General features: G+C 39.3%; 4 protein-coding genes across 4 annotated transcripts; 2 read left to right on the top strand and 2 right to left on the bottom strand.

Annotated features, from left to right (window-relative positions):
* Positions 1-1,322: 1,322 nt before the first annotated feature.
* LOC119987442 (NAC domain-containing protein 71-like) lies at positions 1,323-4,111 on the bottom strand. The gene is made up of 5 exons (XM_038832362.1): positions 3,401-4,111; positions 2,667-2,944; positions 2,280-2,555; positions 1,952-2,189; positions 1,323-1,863 (listed from the first exon to the last, which is right to left on the bottom strand). The coding sequence occupies exons 1-5, from the start codon at positions 3,555-3,557 to the stop codon at positions 1,751-1,753; spliced, it is 1,062 nt and encodes a 353-aa protein (XP_038688290.1). The 5' UTR covers positions 3,558-4,111; the 3' UTR covers positions 1,323-1,750.
* A 4,128-nt stretch (positions 4,112-8,239) lies between these two features.
* On the top strand, positions 8,240-11,728 carry LOC119987440 (protein ABCI7, chloroplastic-like). The gene is made up of 4 exons (XM_038832361.1): positions 8,240-9,245; positions 10,467-10,726; positions 11,064-11,434; positions 11,494-11,728. Exons 1-3 carry the CDS (start codon positions 8,364-8,366, stop codon positions 11,374-11,376), a joined length of 1,455 nt encoding a protein of 484 aa, XP_038688289.1. The 5' UTR covers positions 8,240-8,363; the 3' UTR covers positions 11,377-11,434; positions 11,494-11,728.
* Positions 11,729-11,964: 236 nt separating this feature from the next.
* On the bottom strand, positions 11,965-18,840 carry LOC119987438 (protein phosphatase 2C 29-like). The gene is made up of 4 exons (XM_038832359.1): positions 16,869-18,840; positions 15,064-15,177; positions 13,260-13,524; positions 11,965-12,769 (listed from the first exon to the last, which is right to left on the bottom strand). The coding sequence occupies exons 1-4, from the start codon at positions 18,678-18,680 to the stop codon at positions 12,645-12,647; spliced, it is 2,316 nt and encodes a 771-aa protein (XP_038688287.1). The 5' UTR covers positions 18,681-18,840; the 3' UTR covers positions 11,965-12,644.
* Positions 18,841-22,799: 3,959 nt separating this feature from the next.
* LOC119987347 (glycine cleavage system H protein 3, mitochondrial-like) lies at positions 22,800-24,639 on the top strand. Its single transcript, XM_038832229.1, has 4 exons — positions 22,800-22,962; positions 23,214-23,302; positions 24,061-24,231; positions 24,332-24,639. Exons 1-4 carry the CDS (start codon positions 22,854-22,856, stop codon positions 24,458-24,460), a joined length of 498 nt encoding a protein of 165 aa, XP_038688157.1. The 5' UTR covers positions 22,800-22,853; the 3' UTR covers positions 24,461-24,639.
* Positions 24,640-25,952: the final 1,313 nt, after the last annotated feature.

Raw genomic sequence — 25,952 nt, 5'->3', positions numbered from 1 at the left:
GCTGCTTATTTGGGCCCCCACTTTCTCCAGTGATTGGTGGGTTTGCTGGGCCCGATACGAATTCAGGCATTGGTGATCCAAGGCAAGCCAATTCTAGATTAGGGCTGTCATATGCTAAGAGGAGAGGATGAGAAGGAGCCTATCTATGGGGATGGGTCTAAAGCCGTTCTTGAAGAAGTTCATGTCTTCTGCAGTCCTCAAATTGCAAGCTTGTACTGAACTCGAAGGTACTATTCATCTCACCTGTGTTAATATGTAGTTATGCAATTTGTCATTTTAGGAACTTCATTTATGTGGAATTATGTGAATATAGTTTTTATAGTCGACAAAGTATTAGTCTTTTGATTGAATGAAGAGAGAATGAGAATTCTATATTAGGTTTGTCACTTTCTTATTGATGAATGCTCTGCTCTTGATAAAGTTGCAAGAAGAAATCATTTTTTGTGACTTCACTTTCAATTCAAACCAGTGGAGGATATTTTTGAAGTTGGTTTTTTCTACTACCTCTCTTATTCCATAGCTAGTTACAGGTGTTACAGTTAGTGCAGTAGGGGGGTGGTGGGGAATCTATTTTTGAAGAAAAATTGTTGGTGTTGGATTGCTTGATTTTGTGGATAAATGGGTCTTTTAGAAAAGCAGTTTAAAGTTTAATGGGTGTAGTTTTCTTTATCAAGAATCCAAACAAAGCCAAGAAAGGGCGGGGCGGGGCGGGGAACTTCGTAGACTTCTGCAGAGAAAATTACTTTAGCTAGATGCTCACTTTGGGTCACTTTTATGATCTCTATTTGGCCCTCTTAATATTGCATTCTACTCATTTCTAGGAATTGTATAAGAAGTGTTTTAGAACTTCATGAAAGGGAATAGAGCCTCGTTAGTTGAGACATATACATGGTTTATTTGCTTTGTTTGGAAATGACATGAATTGTTAGAATCGATACCTAAGTGTATAGATTTTTTTGTCTGTCAAACGATGAAGTGTGAGTCAAGGAATTTGGTTTGGTTGGAATTTTGCTATGGTTAGTCTTGTGGGTGGATTTAGATTGGATTATGGATTTGGCATCTATACTACATTTAACTCTTCTGCAAGAAGACATGTCATAGAGCATGAAATTATGTTCAAAGGCCGTCTGAAAAGGTACTTTTTATTGGAATTGCTTGTGAACATATAAACTTCAAATCTTAAAGAACTTTAGATTTCAAAAGCCCTAGGCAATATGACAAATACAGTCGTGAAAAGAACACAAATGGATGTTTCGAAAACAGTAACTTCAGTCCCCTTGCGCCGCCATCATCAAAGTTAATCTAAAATAGGCCACTGAAAGGCAGATAATTAGGATTAGATAGTTATATATTGACATTTGAAAACAAGTTCCTCTGCCTGAGGTGCAAAGAAATACTGAAACGAAGATGCCTTCTTTATATACTAGGCAAAATATAAAATACATTCGACTACAACATAAACCCAGCAACCAGCATTCCCTGTAAGAAGCTTATTAACCAAACTTATATAAACCTGCTCGAGGTGCAATCGTCAAAAATGATTAGCACCAGGAGATCACAGCATAAATACCAGAATGAAATGACACTGAGCATCAAAACAGCTTTGATACAGAACATAACAAACAGTCTTAACTAGATAAATAGATTGACTTAATACGTAGGAAAAGAGATTATTTGCCGCTCCAAGAACCAACATTAAAAGGCGTGTTCTTGTATATTTCTTTTAGATGACACTAATTGGGGCATGCCTTTAGATAACAATCATAAAGTTGTCTTCCTGTAACCAGAGACCACCATATTCTCCTAAAACCCCATCTCCACTTGCTTGCCTGCAAATTGGAGCTTGACCATGTGGTTCAAACCCTGCATTGAAAGAAAGTAGCTTATGGTGATCTTTGCTTGTCTTTTCAGAAGGGTTTTGTGTATCTTAGTGAATTGGACTGGTTATAACCTTCATAAGTTAGATCTTCATTCCCGTGAAAACCCGTGTAGTTTCCTTGTCCTGAATAAGGTGACATGTAGCCAATATGACTGAGATCATCCGCGGGTTCAATATCCCCAGCAAAGTTTGAGTATGAAGAACTTGATGAGAATTCTCTATGTTCTAATGGCTGCCATGGATTCATTGAATTTGACATCTCATATTGTGGGAAGTATTCGGATATAGCTTCATTGACTTGTGGGTAGTCCTGCAATAAGCCAATGAAAGAAGCTTTTAAGAGGCTCATTTTATGTAATGCTTCAATTCTTGAACTTCCTCATTTTAATTGAATATTTACCTTTGACGAATCAAGGATTAGATCAGGTGAGACCCAGTAGCTTGATGGAATATTGGTTGCCAGGGGAGCTGCAGGCTCAAAATCTGCCGCTGGATTAACTTCATTAGAAGAGGGTGAATTGGAGATGCTCAAGGGCTCATTCGATATTACTGTTGAGGTGAAATCCCCATTGCTCGAACTGCTTCCGACCCTCTTGCCTTTTGATTCTCCATTTAGATCACTCGTCCTCTGTCCGTGCTCATTCCTTTTGATCACACGGCACAAAGCATAAGCTCCCTAGATAAAACAGCAACATCCAATTTCCACTTCAGTCTAGAGAGCAGTTAAGGGCCAAGTAGCAGTTCATACTATCCAATATATAAGACTTGGAATGTTTTGGGAGTTTACCTGAAAATTTGGGGATCCTTGAGAAAGATTGTCGCAGAGGCGATATTCATGCATAACCCAGTCTGTTCTATCTCCTAATGGAGCACGTCCACAATAGAAAACCAGGGTCTTTCTGTACCCAGTAACAGCAGATTGACAAACAACCTTGCGGTCTTTTCCAGTGGCTTTCCAGTACCCAGCTTTGGTGGCTCGATTTGTTCTTGAGCCATTTGGGTACTTCCGATCCCTCGGACAGAAGAAGAACCACTCCATATCTCTTCTTGGAAGGAAAGATTTATCTGCAATTTACAACTTAGAATATCAGGTAAGGTTTCATGTTCTGTTAAACTAATCAAAATATAAAGGGAGAAGACATAAGTTGGTATATGATAGGTCCTTTTCATTGCATAAGTAGATATGGAAATAAAGAGTTCCGATTGAATCGGCTTTTTTAGAACACAAAAGTTACAGGCTCCAATGCGAGAATAGATATCAATAAAGAAGAATAAAAGAATATATCAAATCAACAAGGCAAAGAATAAAGCACTTTCCAACACTTCAAAAAAAAAGCTCTGTTCATACTAGTGTGGCAATTCCTAGACTGGAACATAAATGTCTTAATGCTTTAGCCTAGTGAAGACTTGCAGCTAATTCATTGAAATTCCTAATGATCACCTGAAATGACTCGGAACAAATGCAGTAGATGTACCATTTTCGAAGTGTAAAAGTTCATAAAAGATTGAAGCCAAGGGTACCTGGCAACTCCCAAGGATCAAACTTGTACAAATCGATCACCGGAATCACTTCGAGCTCAATTTCGAGCCCTTCCACTTTTCTTTTCAAGTAATATCCCACCAGTTCCTCATCAGTAGGGTGGAACCTGAAACCTGGCGGCAGCGATGCCCCTCCCATTATACAACTCTCGTCTGTATAATCCTCTATCACTACTACTATTACTACAGAGATTAAACAAAATGCAGAGCTGCAAAGACAACAGAGGTATATATATGAGGGCTAAGTGCCTATACTATATCTATTAAAAATCTGGAAAATCCAAAAATAGAAGCTTTTGTTAACGCTAGATTTCCTGCCAAGTATCAAGTTCAACTTCCACAGAATGCACCCATTGTGCAGCAGAATCATCGTTCAAAAGACCTGAACTTTCTATGATCAAAATACTTAACCCCCCACACACCTCCTCAAAAATTACCCAAAAAGGATTGAAATTGCGAGTAAAAAATAAACTTGAAGCAGTACCCAGAAGTGAAAATCAATCAAAAAATCAGTTGGAACTTCCACAATTTGAATCTATTACAAAACCCAGCAACTAAGAGCATTCAATAATCACTCTAAAATATTGAATGATTTGAAATTTTGAATGGGAAGGGTAGGGGATGAAGAACTTTTGAGACCCAGAAAGAGACTTGTGATGAAGAGAGAGATTAAGAGGAGAAAGCGAGTAGAAACATTGGTGCATGGAGTATGTGTATATATAGGCTTATGGAGGAGCTAACAGTCCAAAAATAAGCACACGCCGAAAGGTTGAGAGATTGCTTGTCTCAGGCTACCCAAAATTCCACAGGATTGGCCCCACATAACTAAAAGGAAAACCAGTTCACACCTAACAGTTCCCTTCCCGCCAAATTTATTTATTACCGTTATTATCAACTAATTCATTTGCTGAAATGGGTGATGAGTACAAATATTGAATCTTTCTTCTTTTTTTTCTTGTCTTTATTAGGCTGACCTTAATCTTAGGATTTTGGTAATCATCAATAATGAGAATTATGAATACTAATGCTGAAGTGCACTTGCATGCATCTCACAGCCTACTGGTCAAAGTAAGCATTGAGAAGGGAATTTGGGTTTTCTTGATCATGTCCTCTCCTTCCACATCATCCTGAGTTGGACAAAATACTTTTGCTTTCTTTTTGGAAGTGATTGTGTCATCAAGTAGGGTCACTTGTTCAATAAAAGAGTTCCAAAAGTGCTTAACCCAGTTCTTTATATTTTTTTTTAAAATTAATTTTGGGGAATGACTAAGCACACCTTAGTGGAAGCTTGAAACTCTTTCTGAATTCACATCTACTTGTACATGAAAGTGAACCCTATTCATTCCCATTTATGGTGAGTGGTGACCTACTAATATAATGTTAAGATAAGAAAACTTCTGTCTCTAGATATGTCTAGCAAAGAAACTTATTGTATTGTATTTCATTGTCTGATATTTATGGCTTCACCTTATGAGTTTGCATTTTCATTTTTTGCATACAATCTATGCTTTTCAGTATTGGTGATGATGTGTGGTTAATTCATCAGCTCACACTTAGCATTACAATGCCATTAGGTTCAAGCTAAGACAAAAAGAAAAGGGAATCATCTGATATCCTCACTTTACAGCTTCAAACTAGTTAAAATGATGGGTCTGAACTTTTCACAATGAAGAATTATTGATCATAAAGTGGTCATATGACATTGCTGAGGTGGTTTGCAATACAAAACATATATAGGAGTGTGAAATGAAGCTGTAATAGTGAACAAGAAAAGATTGGTTTTTGGTCCATGGTCTAGTTCTGAGTGTGCATTATGTGATAGTGGGAAGATGAAATAAGGGAGGACAAACAAAGAGGTCTTTTTATGGGGAAGTGGAACATGAGAAGACCACCTTATCTCTGTCAATTGCTTGTCTACTGCTTTCGGTTCCTTTGTCTTTTGGTGCCATTAATTTTAGCAGCCCCCCACCACAGTGTAATCAACGTTGTCCTCAATGTGTTGGATAAAATGCCACAGAGAAGTCAAAATGTAGCTTATCGTTTTCTTTGTTTTTGTTTTGCATTTTCTCATATTCAACTTCTAGCAAAGTGTGAATAATTTGAATTTCAGAGTTCTTATCGTGACTGGGTCGTGGGGTTTAAACATAATTATTCTGCTGACAAGAGCAGGTCCATTGAGGAAGAGATGGAAAGAGATTTGATATCATATATAGCTTTCCCAAATCAGTGGGTTGAGTGATTGAGACAAAAATGGGAAAGTTCAAGGTCCATTGAGGAAGAGATGGAAAGAGATTTGATATCATATATAGCTTTCCCAAATCAGTGGGTTGAGTGATTGAGACAAAAATGGGAAAGTTCAAGGTCCATTGAGGAAGAGATGGAAAGAGATTTGATATCATATATAGCTTTCCCAAATCAGTGGGTTGAGTGATTGAGACAAAAATGGGAAAGTTCAAAGTCACTTGGCTTCAAAAAGAGCAGAGTGAGGTTAAAAGTCTATTTAGGCACATTTTTGGCTGCATATAAAGAGCTAATCAGAAGAGGTTTTGACACTATTTTTTCGCACTTCTGAACACGTAGAAAAGGAGCATTCCTGGTGTTTGACAGAAAGCCAGTAAGACAAATGCGTTGCATTAGTTTAATCTCTGTTATATGTTGATTCTTACTGTATGATAAGTTAATAATAACTAGTGGCATGAAACACACCAGTAAGGAGTTCATGGACCCGACATGTCGCGACATTGAAGCGATTACAGTGGAAGAATATGAGCAGATTTGGTTGATAAGAGTTTTGCTGACGGCAGCCTTATTGTTGACATGTAGCGAGCGATGCAATTCAACGCTAACATGTGTATCCCGTTGGAAATTCGGCCCAAACACTTCTTAACGGGAACCCAATGTCTGACCTCAGTACTTTATTTATTATCGTCCTTATGTGAGATGTGTTAAAACTTTATTAGAATTTCCAACCCAATACACGGTCCGTTTTGGGTTGTTCAGTTTTCATGGATACATCGAACTCGTACAGTTTTACTTTCTCAGTAAGTCACTCATCTTTATAGTGCTCTCGGAGAAGCACGTTTAACTATGGAGTAACTACAAGATGTTTTCCTCCAAGAAAATGCATTGGTGATAGTTAGGAACTGTAGTTATCTATATATGTTAACACTCCCTCACACTTGTGGATTAGGTTATATCAGATCTAAGTAGATTGAACGGGTTAAGGTTACTTGTGGGTGGTCTGTTTATTGGACATTCAAAAGGCCCTACAAGTACTCCTCACCTGTGGGTAAGAAAACACGTTCTTGATGGTTAGGTACAAGTTAGAGTTACTTGTCCTCTGAACATCCGAAAGGCCCTACAAGCACCCCTCACCTGTGGGTGGTCTGTCCATAAGGACATCCAAAAAAGCCCAACAGGTGACTCAAATGGGCGGAGATGGCTCCGATACCATATTAGAATTTTTTGCCCTATGCACATAAACAATATGGTATGCTTTGGGTTGTTTGGTTTTCATGAATACATCAGGCTCGCACGGCTTTACCTTCCCAGGAGGTCACCCATCCCTATAGCGTTCTCCCACAAGCGCACTTAATTGTGAAATTACTACGAAATGTTTTCCTCTAACAAGATAACATGTTGTTGATTATTAAGGATTGAAATTATTTATATATATGTTAACAAACTTTCCTTATATTCAGGCGGTTGGTGGATTATACCAACCAAGTCAATATGGGATATTAGTTTTGACAATTATCATTTCAAAGTTCTCGGTTTGATTAAATGTTTTAAGGGGCGGTGTTCAAAGATTAGAGATTAATAACAAAGGTTGCAGATCAATAGACCAAATGTCATTTTGTGGGATGAACATTGGGTCATTTTCCCATTCCATTGAGAAAATCAGGGGTGAAGCCAGGACATGCTAGGAGGGGGGTCGCCAGAGTGGACACTAGATTTTATGTTAGGGTGGCTTAGCTAAGTGGGGGTCCAGGGGCAACGCCCCCGGAATTTTTTTGGGATTATCTATTAGTTATACCTTCGAAAGTATGAAAAATAACACTAAAAATCAAAAGTTTATAAAATGGATAAGTAATAATTGTCACATATCTTCTTGTTTTGACCATTTGATCATAAATTTTTGTAAGAGGGGGGCCTAAATTGAAAATTCAGGGGGGTCTATTTTATAATTACTATATAATTAGCATTAAATAAATTTTTTTGAGGGGGGTCAGCTGACCCCCCTCAAGTGTACATAGCTTCGCCCCTGGAGAAAATGATATGTGGAACTGCAAGAGGCCTTATTGGATGTATTAAAGGACTAAACTAAACTCCTAGTCACGATGTTTTGGGGCTTGTGATTCACAAATCAAATTGTCAAGATTTGTGTACTATATTTGGAGTATTATGGAACAATGAGTACGGAGGCCTGATTGGCTGATTCACCTCTTATCAGTATGTCCTTATTATAGTGTAAGAGACATCGAATGTAATTGGTTTTTTTTTTTTCCTCATACCATGGGACCTACCGTCACTATCCTTTAAGCGTGCATCGGTTAATTTGTCGGGTTTTGTATATTAGCTTACAAATTACATATGCCAGGCAAATCCATGAAAAATTCATGTACAAATTATGAACTCGTGTATTGAACTCCAATGAAAAAGTATGATTATCATATATCTTATCACGGGGCTAACAATGTCATTGGCTAATGTAGTTGGTTATTTGGTGTTGATTATTCAGTGGTATTAGGAAGATGGACTTGGGCCTGTTTGGACTTTTGAGTGGGTTGTTTACTTGCTTTTTGTGATTGTAATCCACTTGGGCTTTGTTTCATTTATAGCCCAATCAATTGGTTGTCCCAACAGAGAAGTCCAATATAAAACTCAAACCTGGTCTGCTCACCACTTCTGCGAATCCACAAGTACCAGAGTCGAACCACCTCCCATGGCTGCTCTGTCCTTCACTCCTCAAATTCACCAGCTCACAAAACCCAAACCCAAACTCAAAGCCGGATGGAGATACAAACCGAAGGCCACTCTCTCTTTTCAGACCCCTATCAGCAGCTCAACTTTCTCAGACCCCTTTGTTCTTCAACTGGCGGAGTCTCTTGAAGACTCCATCCCTCACACTTCTTCTCAATCTCCTCTTCAATCCCTCAGGGACCTTTCCTCCCAGTCCTTGCTCTCCACTCCCTGGCCCACTCGCAAAGACGAGGACTTTCGGTTCACTGATACCTCCCTCATCAGACACTCCCAGATAATCCCAATCTCTACCCCACCTCAACAAGATCACTTATTGGGCATTTCCGAGGATACCCATTTGACTAATCTTGCTATTGTTGATGGGTTTGTTGTGGATTCTGTTTCCAACGTGTCCAATTTGCCGAATGGAGTCCTTGTGGGTAGCTTGTTGGGTTCATCCTTAGACGGAATTACCAAAAGGGTTTGTGAATTTGTTGGTGATTTTAAATGGGGTGACTTGTTTTGGGCTATTAATGGATTGGGGGCTCCAGATGTGGCAGTTGTGTATGTTCCGGAGAACTGCAAGGTGGAGAATCCAGTGCATTTGAGGTACTTTCAAGTGGAGGGGAGTGAGAAGGGATCTAATAAGTTTCCTGTGTCGAATCCAAGGGTGATTGTGGTCGTGGAGAAGGGAGCCGAGGTCGAGATAGTTGAGGAGTTTGTGTGTAAAGAAGGGGATGATAGAAGTTACTGGGTGAATCCTGTTATGGAAGTGGTGATTGGGGAGGGGGCTAAGGTTAGACATTCATATGTGCAGAGAGAGTCGTTGAGTTCAGCACATATCAAATGGACTTCCGTCAGGCAGGTAATTTAATTTTCTGTTTCTTATTTTTGTTGGTTTTTTTGTGCTCTTATTGCTTCATTATTTCTTTATGGTCTTAGTTTCAATGAGGTGATTCAATTCTTTAAGGTGTTTGATTAGGGTGAGATTACTAGATTACTTGGAGGTAGGAAGCCACTCTTATTGAACTTTGGGTCCGAAAAGTATATTGTTTTCTGCAAGTCAGCTTGTATATTGAGTATTTTCTACAATTGCTGTTAGATTGTGATTAAGAGATTTGTGTAAAACTTCACAAACCCTAACTATAGAATCAGAGATATAAGTATATAACTGATTCTAGTGAGAGAAAGGGAAGGAAGAGAGAGAGCCAAATCTGAGTCTCAACTGTTTGGACTTCCTAAGGCTCTTGATCATTCACTTGCACGATGCACATGATTGCATTTATGCTTATCTGGAAGTCAAATTTGGCAATCTTAGCTTGTATAGGTATTCAAGGAAACGAGGGTGAGCCTTGGTGATTGTTGCAGTGGCGCAGTTGCTATATTATAATCTAAAAATCAATCATCGATTTAACTATATCCACCTCTATGCATGCATGAGTGGCTCGGTAATCTCCAATGGTGGATTTCTAGTTTTTGCAGTCATTCTCTCTGTTTCTTGTTTTCGGTCCATTTTCTTAGATGTAGTGAAACTTCAACAATTTGGGTCATGGAGTTGAGAAGTTGTAAAGAGCAAAGGTTCATTGGTTAATGAATTGGGATTCTTTTCATCATTGTTATCATCTTAGCCTGTGTCCCAAATAGTTTGGGGTTGGTTACAAGAATCCATAAGAGAAATAACTCTTTTGTGATTCGTTTCTATCTAGAGCCATACTCTCCATTTATCCTACCAAGTCCATCGTTTCTTATTACTTTTATTGATGTCTTTTGAGGTATCTTATCTTCTTTTTTTATCATCTCCTAAAGTTCTTAGTTGTTCTCACCACAGCACCACTATATCTACTTTACTGCAACCAACCAGTCAGGCATGGATTCACTGAAATTTGTCGTGCTTTCGGTCTAATGGCTGTTGGGTTGATCGAATGTCTCTTTTGGCATAAGATGAAATGTATAACTTGCCTTGTTATACTTATACATAAACTTTTGCATTATGAACCCTGGAAGGCTGGAACCAAAAACAAAATTTTGCGTAATGAAACACATCAAGCAACATTTCATTTATGAATTTAAGGTAATCCATCTGCAGGAATCAGCTAGTACGTACAAGCTTGTGGAGGTAAGCACTGGTGGAAAGTTGAGCAGACACAACCTCCATGTTCAGCAATTTGGGCCAGATACAGTGACAGAGTTATCCACATTCCACTTGTCCATTGGTGATCAAACACAAGATCTACACAGTAGATTAGTTTTTGACCATCCACGAGGTTATTCTCGACAACTTCACAAGTGTATTGTGGCGCATTCACTAGGACAAGCTGTTTTTGATGGGAATGTAAAGGTCAACAGGTATTTTCTTTTTCTTTTTTCATTTGCAAATGGTCAGTCTTCTTTTCATATCACATATGCCAGCACATTTGCTCCACATATGTCAACAGATTCCAGTATTGTTCTTTCTTTTGAATTACTTTTGAGAGTAGGTATTTGTTTCATTTTATGGAATTTGTTTCCCATAAAGTGTTGCTTAAATGATCGCCACCGATTTTTCTTACTGCAATGGGTCTGAATTGAGCCTTTTATGTTGCTAATGCTCTCGATCTTTTCGCTTCTGTTTCTTGCTCATCGATAACTTAACAGGCAGCTTGTATCTCGCTTGTTTGTTAATTACTAGTTCTCTATCATGTAGATACGCACAGCAGACGGATGCAGGACAGCTAACAAGGAGCCTTCTCCTGGAACCTCGTGCAACTGTGAATGTTAAACCAAATCTCCAGATTATTGCTGATGATGTGAAGTGCTCTCATGGAGCTGCAATAAGTGACTTAGAAGAAAGCCAACTCTTCTACTTTCTTGCTCGGGGGATTGACTTAGAGACGGCTAAAAGGGCTCTTGTTTTTTCCTTTGGAGCCGAGGTGATGGTAGAATTGTCCGATCCTCGCGTCCACAACCTAGCTAAGCTTCATGTCAAACAAATGCTGGAACGCACTCCAAAAGGATAATCATAGTGTGGGGTGATTCATTAGCACAATGTAGTGCTGTTTGTTGTAGTTTATGCGATTGGGGTGATTCATTAGCACAATGTAGTGCTGTTGTTGTAGTTTATGCGATTCATCAAGTTCAAGTAAATTCTGGTCTCATTTGAGCAGTGTTAGCTCCATGTGTTAACATACAGGCCGAGTGAGAATTTTTTTTTTTCTTTTTCTGGATAAAGAAAGTTTTTGTGGCCACTCTAGAGGATGTGGTGTTGTGGGTAGAATCAAGAATGTAAAATTATGAATGAAACTGCAACTCAAATTCAATATCTTCCACCTTGTGTGTTAATAATAATTTTGAGTACCTTTTGCTGCTTGGAAGCCATGGCTGATCTTCCATGGTTCGTATACTCTCAATGGCAACCCTGTCCGGTCCGTTGTTCCAAAATGCAGCTCACATTGCTCCTGATTTAACTGATGATGATCCCTCCAAATTATCTTGAATTCAAAGCTCAACTTTTGGTTCCTCGCATCCTCCTTTATTTTTTCAAAGTAATGAATTCTTGGACAACTAAATTATGCAAGGTATATCGAAAAGAAACTCCAAAAAAAGAATCGAAAAGAAACTGCAACTTTTCTTTAAACCGCATTGGTGGAAAACCCACCCTTCAAGTTTACAGAGCTCACCTTTACAAGGGAAATGCTCAGCTCAGTATACCCCCACCAAGACTTTTTCTTTGACTCTAAATCAAGAGAAAAAAGGAAGCACCTATCATTGAAATGGCCTCCACCTATGCAAAAATTCCTAACAAAAACATGAGCCTAAAAAAGGAAGGTAAACAAACCACAGGACTTCCCCAGGGCAGGGTCAAGGACAATCAGAATGTACGCATACAGACTATTTCCGGGAATTAAACCTGTGACCTCTAAGTTGCACTCCTACAATTCTACCATTAGACCACATGTTTTCATGTAGTCTATAAAGGGGAAAAAGATTTTTCTTTTTTGATCTTTTTTCGTTAATCCCTACAAAGCATTTGCTTCTGCCCATCAGCCATCCCCATTTTCTTCTATCCCGCCAACAAATATTCAAGCATTGGCTCAGCTCCTGATGACTACCTAGCATTAAGTTTTTGCCAACCGCAGTTGGAATTCCCTCCTATTACCAACCTTGTGCTTATGGTGTACAACCCCGAAAAAGAAAACCATGTGAGACCCATGAAAAATGAGTCAGCATTGAACCTTTCTAAATCATAGAGGTGGCTACTTGAGATGTTGCCACATGTTTTAATATTTCAGAGATACTTTCCTGACGACTTCCAAATTCTTCCTTCAAGGGAAACTATCATCACCGTAACATCGTCATGGTACTTTCTGCGATCTCCTTGGGGTATGTCAAGTAATTCATGGAACTCCATACCTGCAGAGAATGAATACAGTAAAAAAAAAATCAGCAGACGCACTGTGAGAGGGAAAAAAGGCAAATAATACCATAACGAAAACAAAGCATACCCATCTAATAGCAGAACATTATGGGCCAACTATTGATGATATATTCATGAGGCTAACCCAGAAATTAAAGCGTAAGGCTAGCAAGCAACAAGGGAAAAAAAAGTGAGAACCTACTTCACTCTCGAAAGACATATTGCAAGGCAGGGATTCCTAACTTCAGAAAGCTAAGAACCAAGTCAGTAGTCACTCACTTCTTTTCTAAAACCAACTTATAGTGATGCCTGGATATTTTAAAGCATGTTATAAGGTCAAGTATATGTCAAAAACACTTTCACTTCATCGTTTTTATGGATTTGTCCTGGGCATCTTTCGCTTTTCATGCAAATTTAATATAACTATCACATAGCCCGTATATAAACATGCATAATATTCAAAAGGGGAGAATTAACAAACTATACCAGCTTTCTTGGCTGCACGACAAAGAAGCTCCTCTATCAGGTGTTGTGCAGGGTCCCCATCTGGAAACTTCTCCATGAAACTCTCCACATGAGAGACCACTTCCTGATTGCTCAAATATTGATATAACCCATCCGATGAGAGGACTAAAAATTGATCGTTTGGATATAGTCTATGGTGACAAAGGGAGGGCACACAGGAAATGTATGGTGATGTACCAACATACTCATTCCGAAACATTTCCAACAGGGCATCATTCAACTTGGGCTGCACCAATAAGCAAATCACAGAGTTAAGCAAGTCATACATTTTGTTGAGAAATTGAACAAGGGTAGAAAACCCAAACGCATAAAAGGAATTTCATTGATAGAAAACACAAGGAGGTAAACTCCTTACATAAAACAGAGTCTTGAAGACTCTCTAACACACAGGGCAGTAGCCCAAATATGGAGTTTGAAGCTCCCTGAAAATGGAGTCTATGACTCCTCTTTTGTTTTGGGGTGCTAACCCACTTTTACAACTAAACACATCATATATATAGACACACCTAAACGGACTTAAACACTAGAAAGTAGAAAATAGCCACACACATGGCTCTTCATAAACCGAACACATGGTTCACTTGACACCACACACATATACACCAGGTGTTACACACACACATGAAGCACTTGGCTCCAACACTCCTCCTTGCTTCATGTGTGTTCACAGAAAGGTAGTAAAACCTGCATAAATACCCGGTCAACAAATCTGCAAGATAGGACTAGAAAATCTGCTTCAAAAAAGTTGTCAAATTCCTTTCTGCCATCTCTTGCTTCAACCATCTAAAACACAGTAGCTTGGGTGCAATCCTTATGATTACAACTCCTTCTGCCACCCCATGGAACTCCTCCTTGTGCCCAAATCATCTCCACAGGCCCTCAAGAAGACAGCTCCGATATCATGTTGAGAAATTGAACAAGGGTAGAAAACCCAAACGCATAAAAGGAATTTCATTGATAGAAAACACAAGGAGGTAAACTCCTTACATAAAACAGAGTCTTGAAGACTCTCTAACACACAGGGCAGTAGCCCAAATATGGAGTTTGAAGCTCCCTGAAAATGAAGTCTATGACTCCTCTTTTGTTTTGGGGTGCTAACCCACTTTTACAACTAAACACGTCATATATATAGATACACCTAAACGGACTTAAACACTAGAAAGTAGAAAATAGCCACACACATGGCTCTTCATAAACCGAACACATGGTTCACTTGACACCACACACATATACACCAGGTGTTACACACACATGAAGCACTTGGCTCCAACACATTTCTTTGTGCTAGATTGACTGCAAATGCATACAACATGGAAAGTTTCTTACTTTAAACATGAGACGTAAGCACAACTCTAAAGACAACACATTCTACTCTACATAGGTTTTTAATATACCTCGCTTTTTTTATAATCCATGGGATCTCAATAGCCATCATTTTTTTGGTAATAACTCAATAGCCATAAATAAGTCTTGGCAATATGAATCCAAAAGAGAAGTTGGTTGGAGTTGGAGTCCACTATACGAATCCTCCTCCACTGTACATGCCATATAAACTACACTCAGCTAACCATGAAATGTTTCAAAATTCTAACTCCAACGGACTATAAATGTAGTTAAGCAAAGCAATCTTCAGCTTAAGCACATGCTCATCCATTTAACTTCCTTGTGCGGATCCATCAAAAGACGTAATAGATGGCATAACACTACATGAAAAAATGTAGGCTTCTAAATTCGTAAATACAACATAAGCAAATTTGAAGAAAACCTGTTTCAGAGATCCTGCCCCGAATGCTCTGGTAACCTTAAGACGACCTTTCACTCTATCATTGACAATGCACTGGCCGTCATCTGGGTGTTCATTCCTGATTCTTATCACTTCCTGCATAAACCAACTGAAAGGTCAATTTTGTTCCAAAATCTCACCTACTATCCATCAAAAACGTGATCTGAAAGCTCATAAAGGGTGAACATGATCAATACGATTATAATATATAGTTTACAAAAAATACTAAAATGTAAAAATAAAATTCGGCCATCAACAAGAATTCTAATGATCACGCAGGTACTCATAATAATATGCGTGGCACAATAGTTCCACAAAAAATGGCAGACTAAAGATTGATACTCAAAGACCAGGATAACTTCAGATCTTTGGAAAGAAAGACTGTGAGAGAGTGGAGAAAGGGTTACAATAGAGTTTATAACCAAATAATTTTCTTACAAAGCATCAGACTATTAGATTTGAAAAACTAAAGACCTTTTCAAACATGAAAGTAGGCTAATAGCAAACTCAATTTTCATTCTATTATTCCCACAAAGCATCAGCCCAGAGAAATATCTAGAAGTATCAATATATAATATGATACCTCCATTCTAGTCATAAACTGAGTCAGAAAAACCTAATTGCACTCTCTGAAGTCTGGACAAAAAAAATAGGATTCCACAATTCTCTGAATGGGAAGCAAGGATTGCAATCCATCAAAACATTTCCACATCCTAGGTTTTATTTTCTTTTGTGCTGAGAAGGAATCATAATTCATTAAATTCAAAAACTCATGATAGTATATTTTGCAGTATAAGGCGGTTTTTTTTTTGTTTGCATCCTCACATCTCAATTATCTTTTCTGCCACCTAACATTTGGCACTCTATCCATAAATACTTATCGCAATGAAATTTCAAGAGAATCCTGCTTCATATTGAACATATCCCCTTAAGGTTCAGTCCCAGTAACTTTCAGGTTGGCTTGTAACAAAGAGGCTATGATAAGTGATCTCACTGGTGCTGTTTCATGGTCCTTATGCTTTACTAGGGAGGCCCAAGATTGAGAGATTGACCTTTTCTAGACCTTTCGGAAGATTCTCTATGATCATTTGCCAAGCCATTTTCATGACTGCTGACTTGGGTCTCTCAGAGTGAATAAAAAAATTTGATTAGATATTGAAAGTGGGTTTGTAATATAGTGTGGCACTTAGATTGGTACACTCTGCATTGCAGGTTGGCTTTTGCAGTGAACGTGAAATACAATGCAGACTGTTAGCGTATCAAGACTTTTGCGGCAACGGGTTTGGGTGGTTGAGAGGAAACAACCTTCAAGCTCTAGCTGCATTCCTATATCCTATGTAGTGCATTCAAACAGTTTTTAACCCTAGTGCACCACGTGGATCCGGTTTGTACACAATGTAATACCAGTATCACAACTTTTTTTGTGCAAGAAGAGCATTGACAACACAATTCTAACAAGAATCAATTCATTCAGTACAACATAAGACATAAAAGCACAAGTTAGAATAGGAGTGCTCTTTACTTCTTTTTGTACAGAAAATCAAAGATACGGCAGCAATAGAACAACGGAAGGTCATGACACAAATATATGGAAAGAAATTTAAGGATGTCAGGAAATATCAAGAAAGTCTGGGACTGTGGTGGCAAAAAGGGCATGAAATTAAAGTCTGATTTGTAAACATCATTTATGAAATCATGTAAGCATAAAATGGTTCCCAACAAAATCAAGAGACAACCAATGTGCAATGTGATCATGCGCCCAATAGTTTTCAAAAAATAAAACTTACTTCTGCAATGCTTGTGCTATGATCAGTGGACAGCTGCAATGCAGTCAATATTGCTTGTGCATGAGCAACCTTACCCTCCTCATTTCCTCCCTCCTCGACAATACTCTCGGTCTCTCCCACACTAGGTCCAGCTTCCTGCTGCTCATACTTTGCCACAATTGCTCTGCTATCACCGACATTCATTACATACACATCCTCGTCCCTCATCAACACAACAAGCAAACACGAACCCATCAGTGCAAGCTCTGGATTCGAGTCAAGCACCTTATCAGTCATATCCAAGAAAGCATCTTCCGTCATTTGAAGTGCCCTTGACAATGCCCTCAAAACCATCTCATGATCAATAGGCCCCTCCTTCCGCTTCCTCTGCGGTCTAGAACTCTCCACTTTGCTATTATTACTGTCGTCCACCTCTGTCTTAACTTCCTCCTCCTCCTTTCCCTCCAGTCGAAACCTCCATGGAAACAACTTGCCCTCCCTGTGCTTCGACAAACCTTGCTTCAGCTTTGACAGCAACAACCATCTCCTACTGGCAGCAGACCCTGCATTGTTCACGCTTATCGCGTCATCCACGGAAAACGCGAATCGGTCGGACCCAGAGAGATCTAAGCCGTCTTCGGGATCACTCTCCGCCAAAAATTCCCAGAGTCGCCGCCTTTGTGGTTTAATCTCCGTTCCCTCCTCAAATGTCACTCTCTTCGTTCGATCCTGAGGCACCGAATCAGATTCGTTCTGTTCGATTCTTGCCGGCTCTTCCACTCCCGCAATTGCCACATTTTCTTGATTCGTATCCGCTTGTGTGTTGGTCGTCGCCTCCTGTGGCCCCTCATCAATCTCCCAAAAGAGACCTCGGAGCTCCTTATAGACGGCGCGGTAAAGATTGCTCATCAAAAAATCGGGGGCGTCAGGGCCGTTGAACCCGTCGTAGATGCCGACGAAGAGCCATCCTTGCTCCTCCGACACCACGACGTGGACTCTGTCCTCGCCGGCCTTCCCCAGGGCCCATTGGACGTCGCTCTCGCCGCCCTTGGCATCGTCAGCCCCATCTCCGGTGGGTCCCAGCGGTTGCTCTTTCCGCGTTACGAAATTAAGCACTGGAACAACCCAGGGACGCTTCTTCTCCGAGAAGTTCCGGTAGAACGCCTTTCGCATACTGGAAATGCCCCTCCGTCGCTTCCTCTTTACGTACATGCCACCAAGGGGTGCCGAGAAGTGAACCCGCCCGCCAGTATCCGAGTCTGGCCCGGCATTACTCGCGTCAAGTGGTCCTGACAAGCCCCCGCGCTCAATTGGTCCCGACATCAGGTAAGGACCTCTCTCCACAGCATCTCCACCACCTCCGCCGCCACGTGGCACAGGTTGCAGCGGCAACGTGCTAAAAGATGACGTGCTCTCGAATCCACTAACATTCAGAAAATTACTCTTGACGCCACCAGCACCACCATCAGTGGCATCGTCGTAAATATGGTCAAGCTGGAGTACCGTTCGAGGGGTAGAAGTGTTAGCACTCACTGAAGCACCTGAGATGTTCTTGAACCCGGTCTCTGGCAAACCAGATCCACTCCGGGTCCTCTGACCCGACTCGTGAGATGGCGAAAAACGGAGGGACTGAGAAGGAGAAACAAAGCGATCAGAGGGAGTAGGAGAGAGGAAGCGATTGGAGGATCGAAAGTAGCAGAAAGAGTGGCCAAGAGTCTCGTCCAATGGCTCGGTGGCGGTGAAGATCAGGTCCGCCTGGTGCCGGCTGTTGGGGTCATCGGTACAGGTTGGCGGTTTAAAGCAAGGGAAGAGAGTGGAGAGTCCACTTCCCATCAGTCACATTTGATTCCGCCGCTCCTCCGTTTGGCTGCCAAGAAAATTTCAAAAAAAATGAAATCTCCGGCAAGTAAAAAAGCACAGAGAGAAGGGAAGACCTTGATTTTGTAGAGAGAGAACCACTTTCTCTCTCTAAATATTTTATTTTTATTTTTCTTTTGGCTGTTTTGGGTTTCTTATAATTTGTTATTCCTGTTGGGTGCAGTTGTTGGTTCTTGGTTGACGGTTACATCTGGCATATTACGTATTCTAGCAAACGCCGGTTTATCATGGAGTAGGGGTCCACGTAGGATGCCAGATTGGAACCTTTGGGGTCCACTTCTTGTTGACATGACGTTCTTGATTTCATCGTTCCTGTCAAATGACGATCAAGTCCTGACGATCTCCCGCTTTATATGATAGTGAGGTTGTTGAAATTTATTAAGTGACCCTAGTTTTTATTTTTTATAAATATTTATAATTATAAGTTTATAGTTATAATTTATTATTAAATTGAATTATTATCTATATATATATAACTGAACAGAAAAAAAAAAGAAAAAAGAAGAAACATTGTGCCAAAAAATCCGATTTGAGATTTATGACACTGTAACATAACCGTAAAATATACGTTGTCCATTTAACAACATGTGTACGCTAGCGTCACTGTTACAAAGCACACTTTGTCAAACGAGTTAGATGAGTAATGTTACACTCTCAATATTATTCATCATTTTAACTCCAATCCATGTAACACGTGGTATATTTATTGATCATAAATATAGATGTAAAAGTCCCCTATACATCCAATGGGCAAACCAATAAAGTTTAAAATGGGAATAAGAAATTGAGAGACAAGCCATTTTATTTATATGAGGGGTCACTTTTGTCTTTTCGTTTGTTCAGATAAAGGGGTGCCTTGTTTGTGAAGGCAAGCCCAGGCCCATCTTGTTGACCACTGAAGGGCCCAAACCCGAAGGCAATTTATCATGCAAGCAACGTAGATGTCCATCAGTGCCCTTCAACCTTGGTCGGGTATCTTTGTTGCCACGTCACGGAAGACATTTGAATTAAAAAAATGGACGGTCAAGATCCTATATCGAGTGCGTTTGTCGTTGCATGGACCGTATCTGATTAGTCAAAGGGCACGTATTCCTCCACTCTTTCCTTTTGTCGTCATCTTCAAACTTTATATAAACAAAAATATAAAAATATTGACAGTAAAAAATATATTTTTTAGATTTTTGAGGTAAAATTAAAAAAAAATAATAATGTTGTGTTGATTTGGGAAGTCGCGTTGAGATTTTGAATTTATAAAAAAGTTTATAAAAAAAAGGGTTAGAGAGAGGGAGATTTTTGCATGCGAAGGCGGGAAAATAAAATAAAATAAAAGTGGAAGAGGGTTTTGTCTGTCAAGTCAAAGAGTTTGTTGGTTTAGTAGAATTTTGGGGGAGTAAACGACAAAGAGCACGAGATACTGTGAAATCTATGTCTATGACTATAAGACTGTCTAAAAAAGCGTGCCACTACTTTTATCTTTGATCCAAATAATAATATATTAATCACTCGAAAAATCAATTAAATGATTAATTAAATTTATGTCAAAAAACTGATCATGTAGACCCTATATAAAACCAGGATAAATCCCCAATATTAATGCACATCATTGGTGGTAATTAATTGGGATGGATTAATCCCTATTTTTGCATTAATGATGATGTAATTTTATTTATTGATCAATGGTTAATTATAGTTGGAGGGTTGAAGTGGGGTCCATGAAGGATCAGTTGGTCAACGACCGATGACACAATGCTGATATAGTAGGGTCCACATCAGCAACTAAAACACTTTTAAATTAATGATGTCGAACGCACCCAAGCAAAAGCCAAGCTACGACCAATAGAATCGAGAAGAAAATGCATATAGGAGAGTCTAGAGTGTATAAAACGAAGATGAATAACTAAAAAGACATCAATTGAAATAGTAAAATATGATATCAATTCAACAGAAGTTAATGAAAATATGATCTTAAGTAAAAATGAATGGTCGAAATGAATACATATTGATATAGTGGATTATCGTCGATTTTCTCATTAACTCATATATAATGAAAAAGAAGTGCCAAAAATCTCATCCCATGCATTTATGCATTCATCAATTTATGAGTTGATGACAAGATTTTTGGCTGAGATTCCATTGCGGGTAAGCTTTTTTTCCTTTTTTATTTCTTCTATTGGGTGATGTCCACATCAAATATAAAAGAACCAAAAAGAAAAAGTGGGTGTGTTAACTAGGAAAAAATAAAGAGAGCTATCCTATCACTTGACTACACCTAGGGTTTAAATTTGTCTTCAAATTGTGAGTTCAAATTAGAGAGTTTTAGACACTGATTAGGTAGAGTGGTGGAGCAATGGGTGGTCAATTAGTGCACATTTTTACAACACACATGGTTGACTTTCTCATTCAATTGTTACGTGCCGTCAAGGTTTGGTGGTGCAACTACCACTCCAATTTAATATCTTTGTAGATTAAGCTTTAATTAACAAATCCCACATTTGATATAGGTACTCTCACGAAAATGTTAATATCCCAGTATTTTTTTATCCCAATTATCCCTAATATTGAGATGAATCCACATAATTCATGTGAAAATCGTGTAACTCACATACCACACACATGGTCCATATGAAATAGTGTATGTACATCTTAACATGCTAAGACAAAAAATATTGGAATCTATAAGACTGCTGCTTTATTAAAATAAGCTTATACATAGGCACTATTAGTATTTGTAGCAATGAAGATGAAAGTTAATTTTGACCTACTCTAATTGCTATTGCTAACTCAACAAATCAATGCAGAAATGAGTGGAAGACTTTTCTAACTACAAGTGTGTAAATCTTACCATATCCAATCAAATTGTGGTTTTGGTTATTGAAAGTTTGGAGGCACCACTCAATGACCCAATTAATCTGTCCTAAATTTTGAGAAAATAGGGTAGGATGTTGGGCTTTTCATTTTGTATTTTTCCAATCTTAGAGCTACAAAAGAAGGCCCAAGCCCACTTGACTCGTACTTTTTGGACTCAGGGCCCATGGTATTGCTAAGAACTTGAAAGTGCATTATTAGGACTAATTAAACAATATAATGGCATAGACACTCTTTGGCTGGAAGAGAGGAAAGAAAGTCATCCAAATGTTAGCTAATTTGGGGTTCAAAGCTCATTTGATCTCCCTTAATGAATATATTGTGCAATATCGGCACCGTAATGTTTTCGTGGTGTGGCAAAGCTGCAAAACTTTAAACCCTTATAGTAAACGAGTTGAACCAATACATGATTGGATAGTCTGACTCAGCTCGACTCGTTTACAATCCTACCTTTAACTATACATATGTACAGATATTAATCATACTATTGGAGCAACCCTAATTGGGATGGTAAATTAACAGAATCAACCCTATAACTACTCATTGGCTAGGGTTCAGTTCAATTTATAACTTGATTGTTACGAAAGCTTGCAAATAGCCCTAAAAGGTTATTGGGGAGCTCAGCTCATCTATCAAACGAGTAAGTTAGACCTCAAATACATTGCACATCTATTAAACAATGATATATAACTAATAATCTAATATATGTTTATGCTTAGAAAAAATCTCATATCGTTAAAACAAAGATATGATAATAAATCTGTAAGCTCATGTATTCATTGACTTAGTAATAAGCATTTTTAAACAGTAAATCCTGGAAGTATTCACTTGTGGTTTTTTACTGCCCTAATTAGTAATCGAAATTGGAATTGCACTATTTTTTAAAAGGTAAACAAGCGTCACGGCTGAGAAATGATTGGTGAAAATGAAATTGCATTTTTTTTAAAAATATTACAGAGAAATATACTTGTGGTTGAAATCGAACTTTGCGCAAACATATGCCTAGCCTAATCGATTGCCAACCAAACGACCTCTCGTTAGTAAATTTCACTTAAAAAGGGTTGTCATTAGTGTTAAAACTCATAATAATGATAAAGGTGTAAAGGAGACAACAGTGGGTCTTTTGTGTTCATGGGCTTTAGGATGAGGCTTTGGTTGCCAACCATTCATCGAAGATAAACCCAGGAGGCAAACATATATGCAGTTGTTTCCTTTGAAACTTGCCATAAGGTTTGGAGCCAACCAAGGTATAGAGCAGATAAAATGGCACTCGCAATCTGGGCTTCTTCTACAGCCAATGCACTGAAAATCTCTTGTGCCTCCAAATCTCACTTAGCTCCTGCATACTCCCTCTCTCGATGCTTCTCTACAGGTATCGTTCTTCCCCTTCAATTTTGATGGGTTTTATACTTTTATTTGCTCTCTCTTCTCGTCTCTGCATTGTAGGCTTGTACATATTGCAATCTCCCAAAGCATGCAAGTTTTGATTGAGAATTGGACTATATTTGCTGAATTCTACCCAAAGAACTTAGCTTGGAGTAATCTGTTTTGTGGGTTTTCTTGATTGGAATTTAGTGTGGAAGAATTGAGGGTTTATCTGAGTATATGATGTTGAAAGTGCAGTTTTGAATGGGTTGAAGTATGCTGCTTCACATGAATGGGTGAAGCATGAAGGTTCAGTGGCCACAATTGGCATCAGTGACCATGCTCAGGTTATTAATTTTTCTGTTCTCATTGTTCTACTAAGACTGTATAAGAATGTGGGAACGCCTTACATAATTGTTTGTTTATATTTCAATGAAATATGACCTTTCACTGAATGATTGTGGAAGCCTAAAAGGTTTGAAGTTGTCACTACTTCCTTTTTATTTTTCTTTCAAATTGGTGAAATGGGTGTGTATTTTGACAACCACAGTGAACCCAAATATGAGCAGTGATTCAGTGTGGAGCCTAAACTAAAGAGCCTTTATTTCTGGGAAGGGGAAAGGAAAGACGGGCCTCTCTTGTCTTGTAATGTAATTGATGTAGAACATGTTGTAGAATGGTTTATGTACCTTTTGGGTCACCTGAAGTCTGAAATTGTATAGTGAAATCAAAAGTTTGAACCTTGGAATTGCGTGAAACTTGGCGAGCTAACTCAAAATGTTGATTCACATTGAACCAATGGTCTTGCCAATGGCCCCGCTGTCATCGTTTAGGCCTCCAAAGTAGTGTTTTTGCCATTTTAGGAACTATTCATTTCATTTATATCGTTTTAATTAAAAGTTTGAATCGTGTTTTGTCAGTTCTGACTTGTTCCGGATTATCAGTAATATTGATTAGTGGGCGTAATCCAATTTTGCCGTTTTTAGCATGTTTGTTGATTTTTAGGGTTTCCTTGTTGATTTGTTTTCATTCTGCGTTATTAGATACAAACTGATTACTGACATTGTTAATTAATTAACACTAGACATACTGGCATTGTTTATAGGACCATCTGGGAGAAGTGGTGTTTGTGGAGCTGCCAGAAACTGGGGGTTCAGTCGTCCAAGGAACCAGCTTTGGAGCAGTTGAGAGTGTGAAAGCAACTAGTGATGTATACTCCCCAATCTCTGGAGAAGTCATTGAGGTCAACACAAAGCTTACTGAATCACCCGGCACGGTAATTCCTCTTTCATTCCAAACTTGAACTATTTTTCTTCCTTCATTTTCCCTTTGGTTTTGAAATGTGAAACTCCTGTGCATGTGTGTGCATAATGAAGATCAATTCAAGCCCATATGAAGAAGGATGGATGATCAAGGTGAAGCCTAGCAAACCAGCAGAATTAGAATCGTTGATGGGTCCGACGGAATACACGAAATTCTGCGAGGAAGCAGATGCAGCACATTAGAACCAATTCATATCTGTGTTGCACTACTGAATTAACATTTGGTTATAAGTACTTCCCTTGTGCATTTTTCAGTTGTTACAGAAGTTACAGTTTCAGCTTTGTCCGTCCAGTTTGTTTCTTCATAATGGACCATCTTCCAAATCGATTTTCGGAAATGCAGAGCAAGTATTGTTAATCTCTACAGAGTATTCAGGAATTTCAAAGACGTATGGTTTTTTTTTTGAGAATTTTAGTAAATAAGAGGAGTGGCTGCTCTTTTTTCCAATGCCACAACTCTTTTACGGTATCGGAGCATGAACACAAGCCAAATTCTTCTTCTTCAAATTCTAAAAATTCATCATCTCTGTTGGATCTCGTGGGTATGATCTCTTCTAATGCCAAGCCAATTACTGCCATTAATGATCTGTGGCATCTTCGTTGGCGAGTTATACCATGTCCAGTTGTCCACTCTTCTTCTTCCTCCTAAATCCGTGTGCCAATCCATGGAAGGTATTTTGCGAGAATTTTTTTTGGGAATTACAAGCCTGGCATCAATCACAATATGATCGTTAAAGCTTGGGAGAATATATGTCTGCCAAAAAAACATGGTGGCCTTGGCGTAAGAATAACATTGTAGACGCAAGAATCCACAATCAATGTATTGTCAATTGAAGCCATCAACAACCTACAAAGATTACAGAAAAAATTGTCCATGAAAGTTTGATGCCGGTGTGGTACCGGCTTGAGAAGTTTCAGCGATCAAATTAATGAGATGGCTGAGAGATTTTAGTGAGAGAAAGCATAGTGTTTAGAGAGAGATTGGTACCTCCTAATAGGATCCCTTTAATGTTGCTATTTTTAGATCTCTAGCTCACGTGATCAGTGGCACGTGGGTGCTGAGCTGGATAAGGTTATGGGCCTATGCCTGCTTGGTGACTGGTGAGCAATGAGTCTGCTGCATCTGTCGGGTGCCTGATAAGGCCTTAGGCATGTAAGTGAGCTTCTTGGGCAATTGGCCTGTGTTGGGTCGACGGTTGCCCATGCAATGGGTTGTTGGGCTTTTGAGAAGGCTATGGCCTATGGGCATATAAGTCGACTATACATGGGCTTGTGTTGAGTTGGTTGTTGCCTAGGCTCTGGCTATGAGTTTGATGGGCTTTCGAGGAGGCCGTGAGCCTGTAAGCTGACTGTGTAGGCTATTGGCCCGTACTGAGTTGGTTGTTGCTCATGTCATAGGTCTGTTGAGCTATCGAGGAGGTCATGGGCCTATAGATCAACTGTGTAGGCCATGGGCCAGTGTTAAGCTAGTTGTGGCTCAGGTCGTGGGCCTGTTGGGCTTTCGAGGAGGTCGTGAACTAGTTGACCGACTATGTACACCAAGGAGGGCATGTGCTGATTTGGTTGTTGCCCAGGTCGTGGGCATGTTGGGCTTGCCGTGGCCTGTAGATCGATCGTATAAGCCGTGGACCAGTCCTAAGTTGGTTGTCGCCTGGATCATGGGCCCATGCTTCAT

The sequence above is a fragment of the Tripterygium wilfordii genome, chromosome 20 (genome assembly GCF_013401445.1).
Source record: "Tripterygium wilfordii isolate XIE 37 chromosome 20, ASM1340144v1, whole genome shotgun sequence".
Taxonomy (NCBI): Eukaryota; Viridiplantae; Streptophyta; class Magnoliopsida; order Celastrales; family Celastraceae; genus Tripterygium; species Tripterygium wilfordii.
This window is presented reverse-complemented; position numbering and strand designations above follow the sequence as displayed.

Bases quoted from the DNA above. Each gene is read 5' to 3' on its own strand.
- LOC119987442 (XM_038832362.1), bottom strand. From the start codon at position 3,557: ATGGGAGGGGCATCGCTGCCGCCAGGTTTCAGGTTCCACCCTACTGAT. The intron at 2,556-2,666 runs GTAAACTCCCAA...TGTTTTATCTAG, and splicing joins AAGGATCCCCAAATTTTCAG to GGAGCTTATGCTTTGTGCCG. The intron at 2,190-2,279 runs GTAAATATTCAA...GGCTTATTGCAG, and splicing joins TAATCCTTGATTCGTCAAAG to GACTACCCACAAGTCAATGA.
- LOC119987440 (XM_038832361.1), top strand. From the start codon at position 8,364: ATGGCTGCTCTGTCCTTCACTCCTCAAATTCACCAGCTCACAAAACCC. The intron at 9,246-10,466 runs GTAATTTAATTT...ATCCATCTGCAG, and splicing joins AATGGACTTCCGTCAGGCAG to GAATCAGCTAGTACGTACAA. The intron at 10,727-11,063 runs GTATTTTCTTTT...TCTATCATGTAG, and splicing joins GGGAATGTAAAGGTCAACAG to ATACGCACAGCAGACGGATG.
- LOC119987438 (XM_038832359.1), bottom strand. From the start codon at position 18,680: ATGGGAAGTGGACTCTCCACTCTCTTCCCTTGCTTTAAACCGCCAACC. The intron at 15,178-16,868 runs GTAAGTTTTATT...TGGTTTATGCAG, and splicing joins ATAGCACAAGCATTGCAGAA to GAAGTGATAAGAATCAGGAA. The intron at 12,770-13,259 runs GTATAGTTTGTT...CATTCTCTGCAG, and splicing joins TCGTGCAGCCAAGAAAGCTG to GTATGGAGTTCCATGAATTA.
- LOC119987347 (XM_038832229.1), top strand. From the start codon at position 22,854: ATGGCACTCGCAATCTGGGCTTCTTCTACAGCCAATGCACTGAAAATC. The intron at 23,303-24,060 runs GTTATTAATTTT...CATTGTTTATAG, and splicing joins GCATCAGTGACCATGCTCAG to GACCATCTGGGAGAAGTGGT. The intron at 24,232-24,331 runs GTAATTCCTCTT...TGCATAATGAAG, and splicing joins TTACTGAATCACCCGGCACG to ATCAATTCAAGCCCATATGA.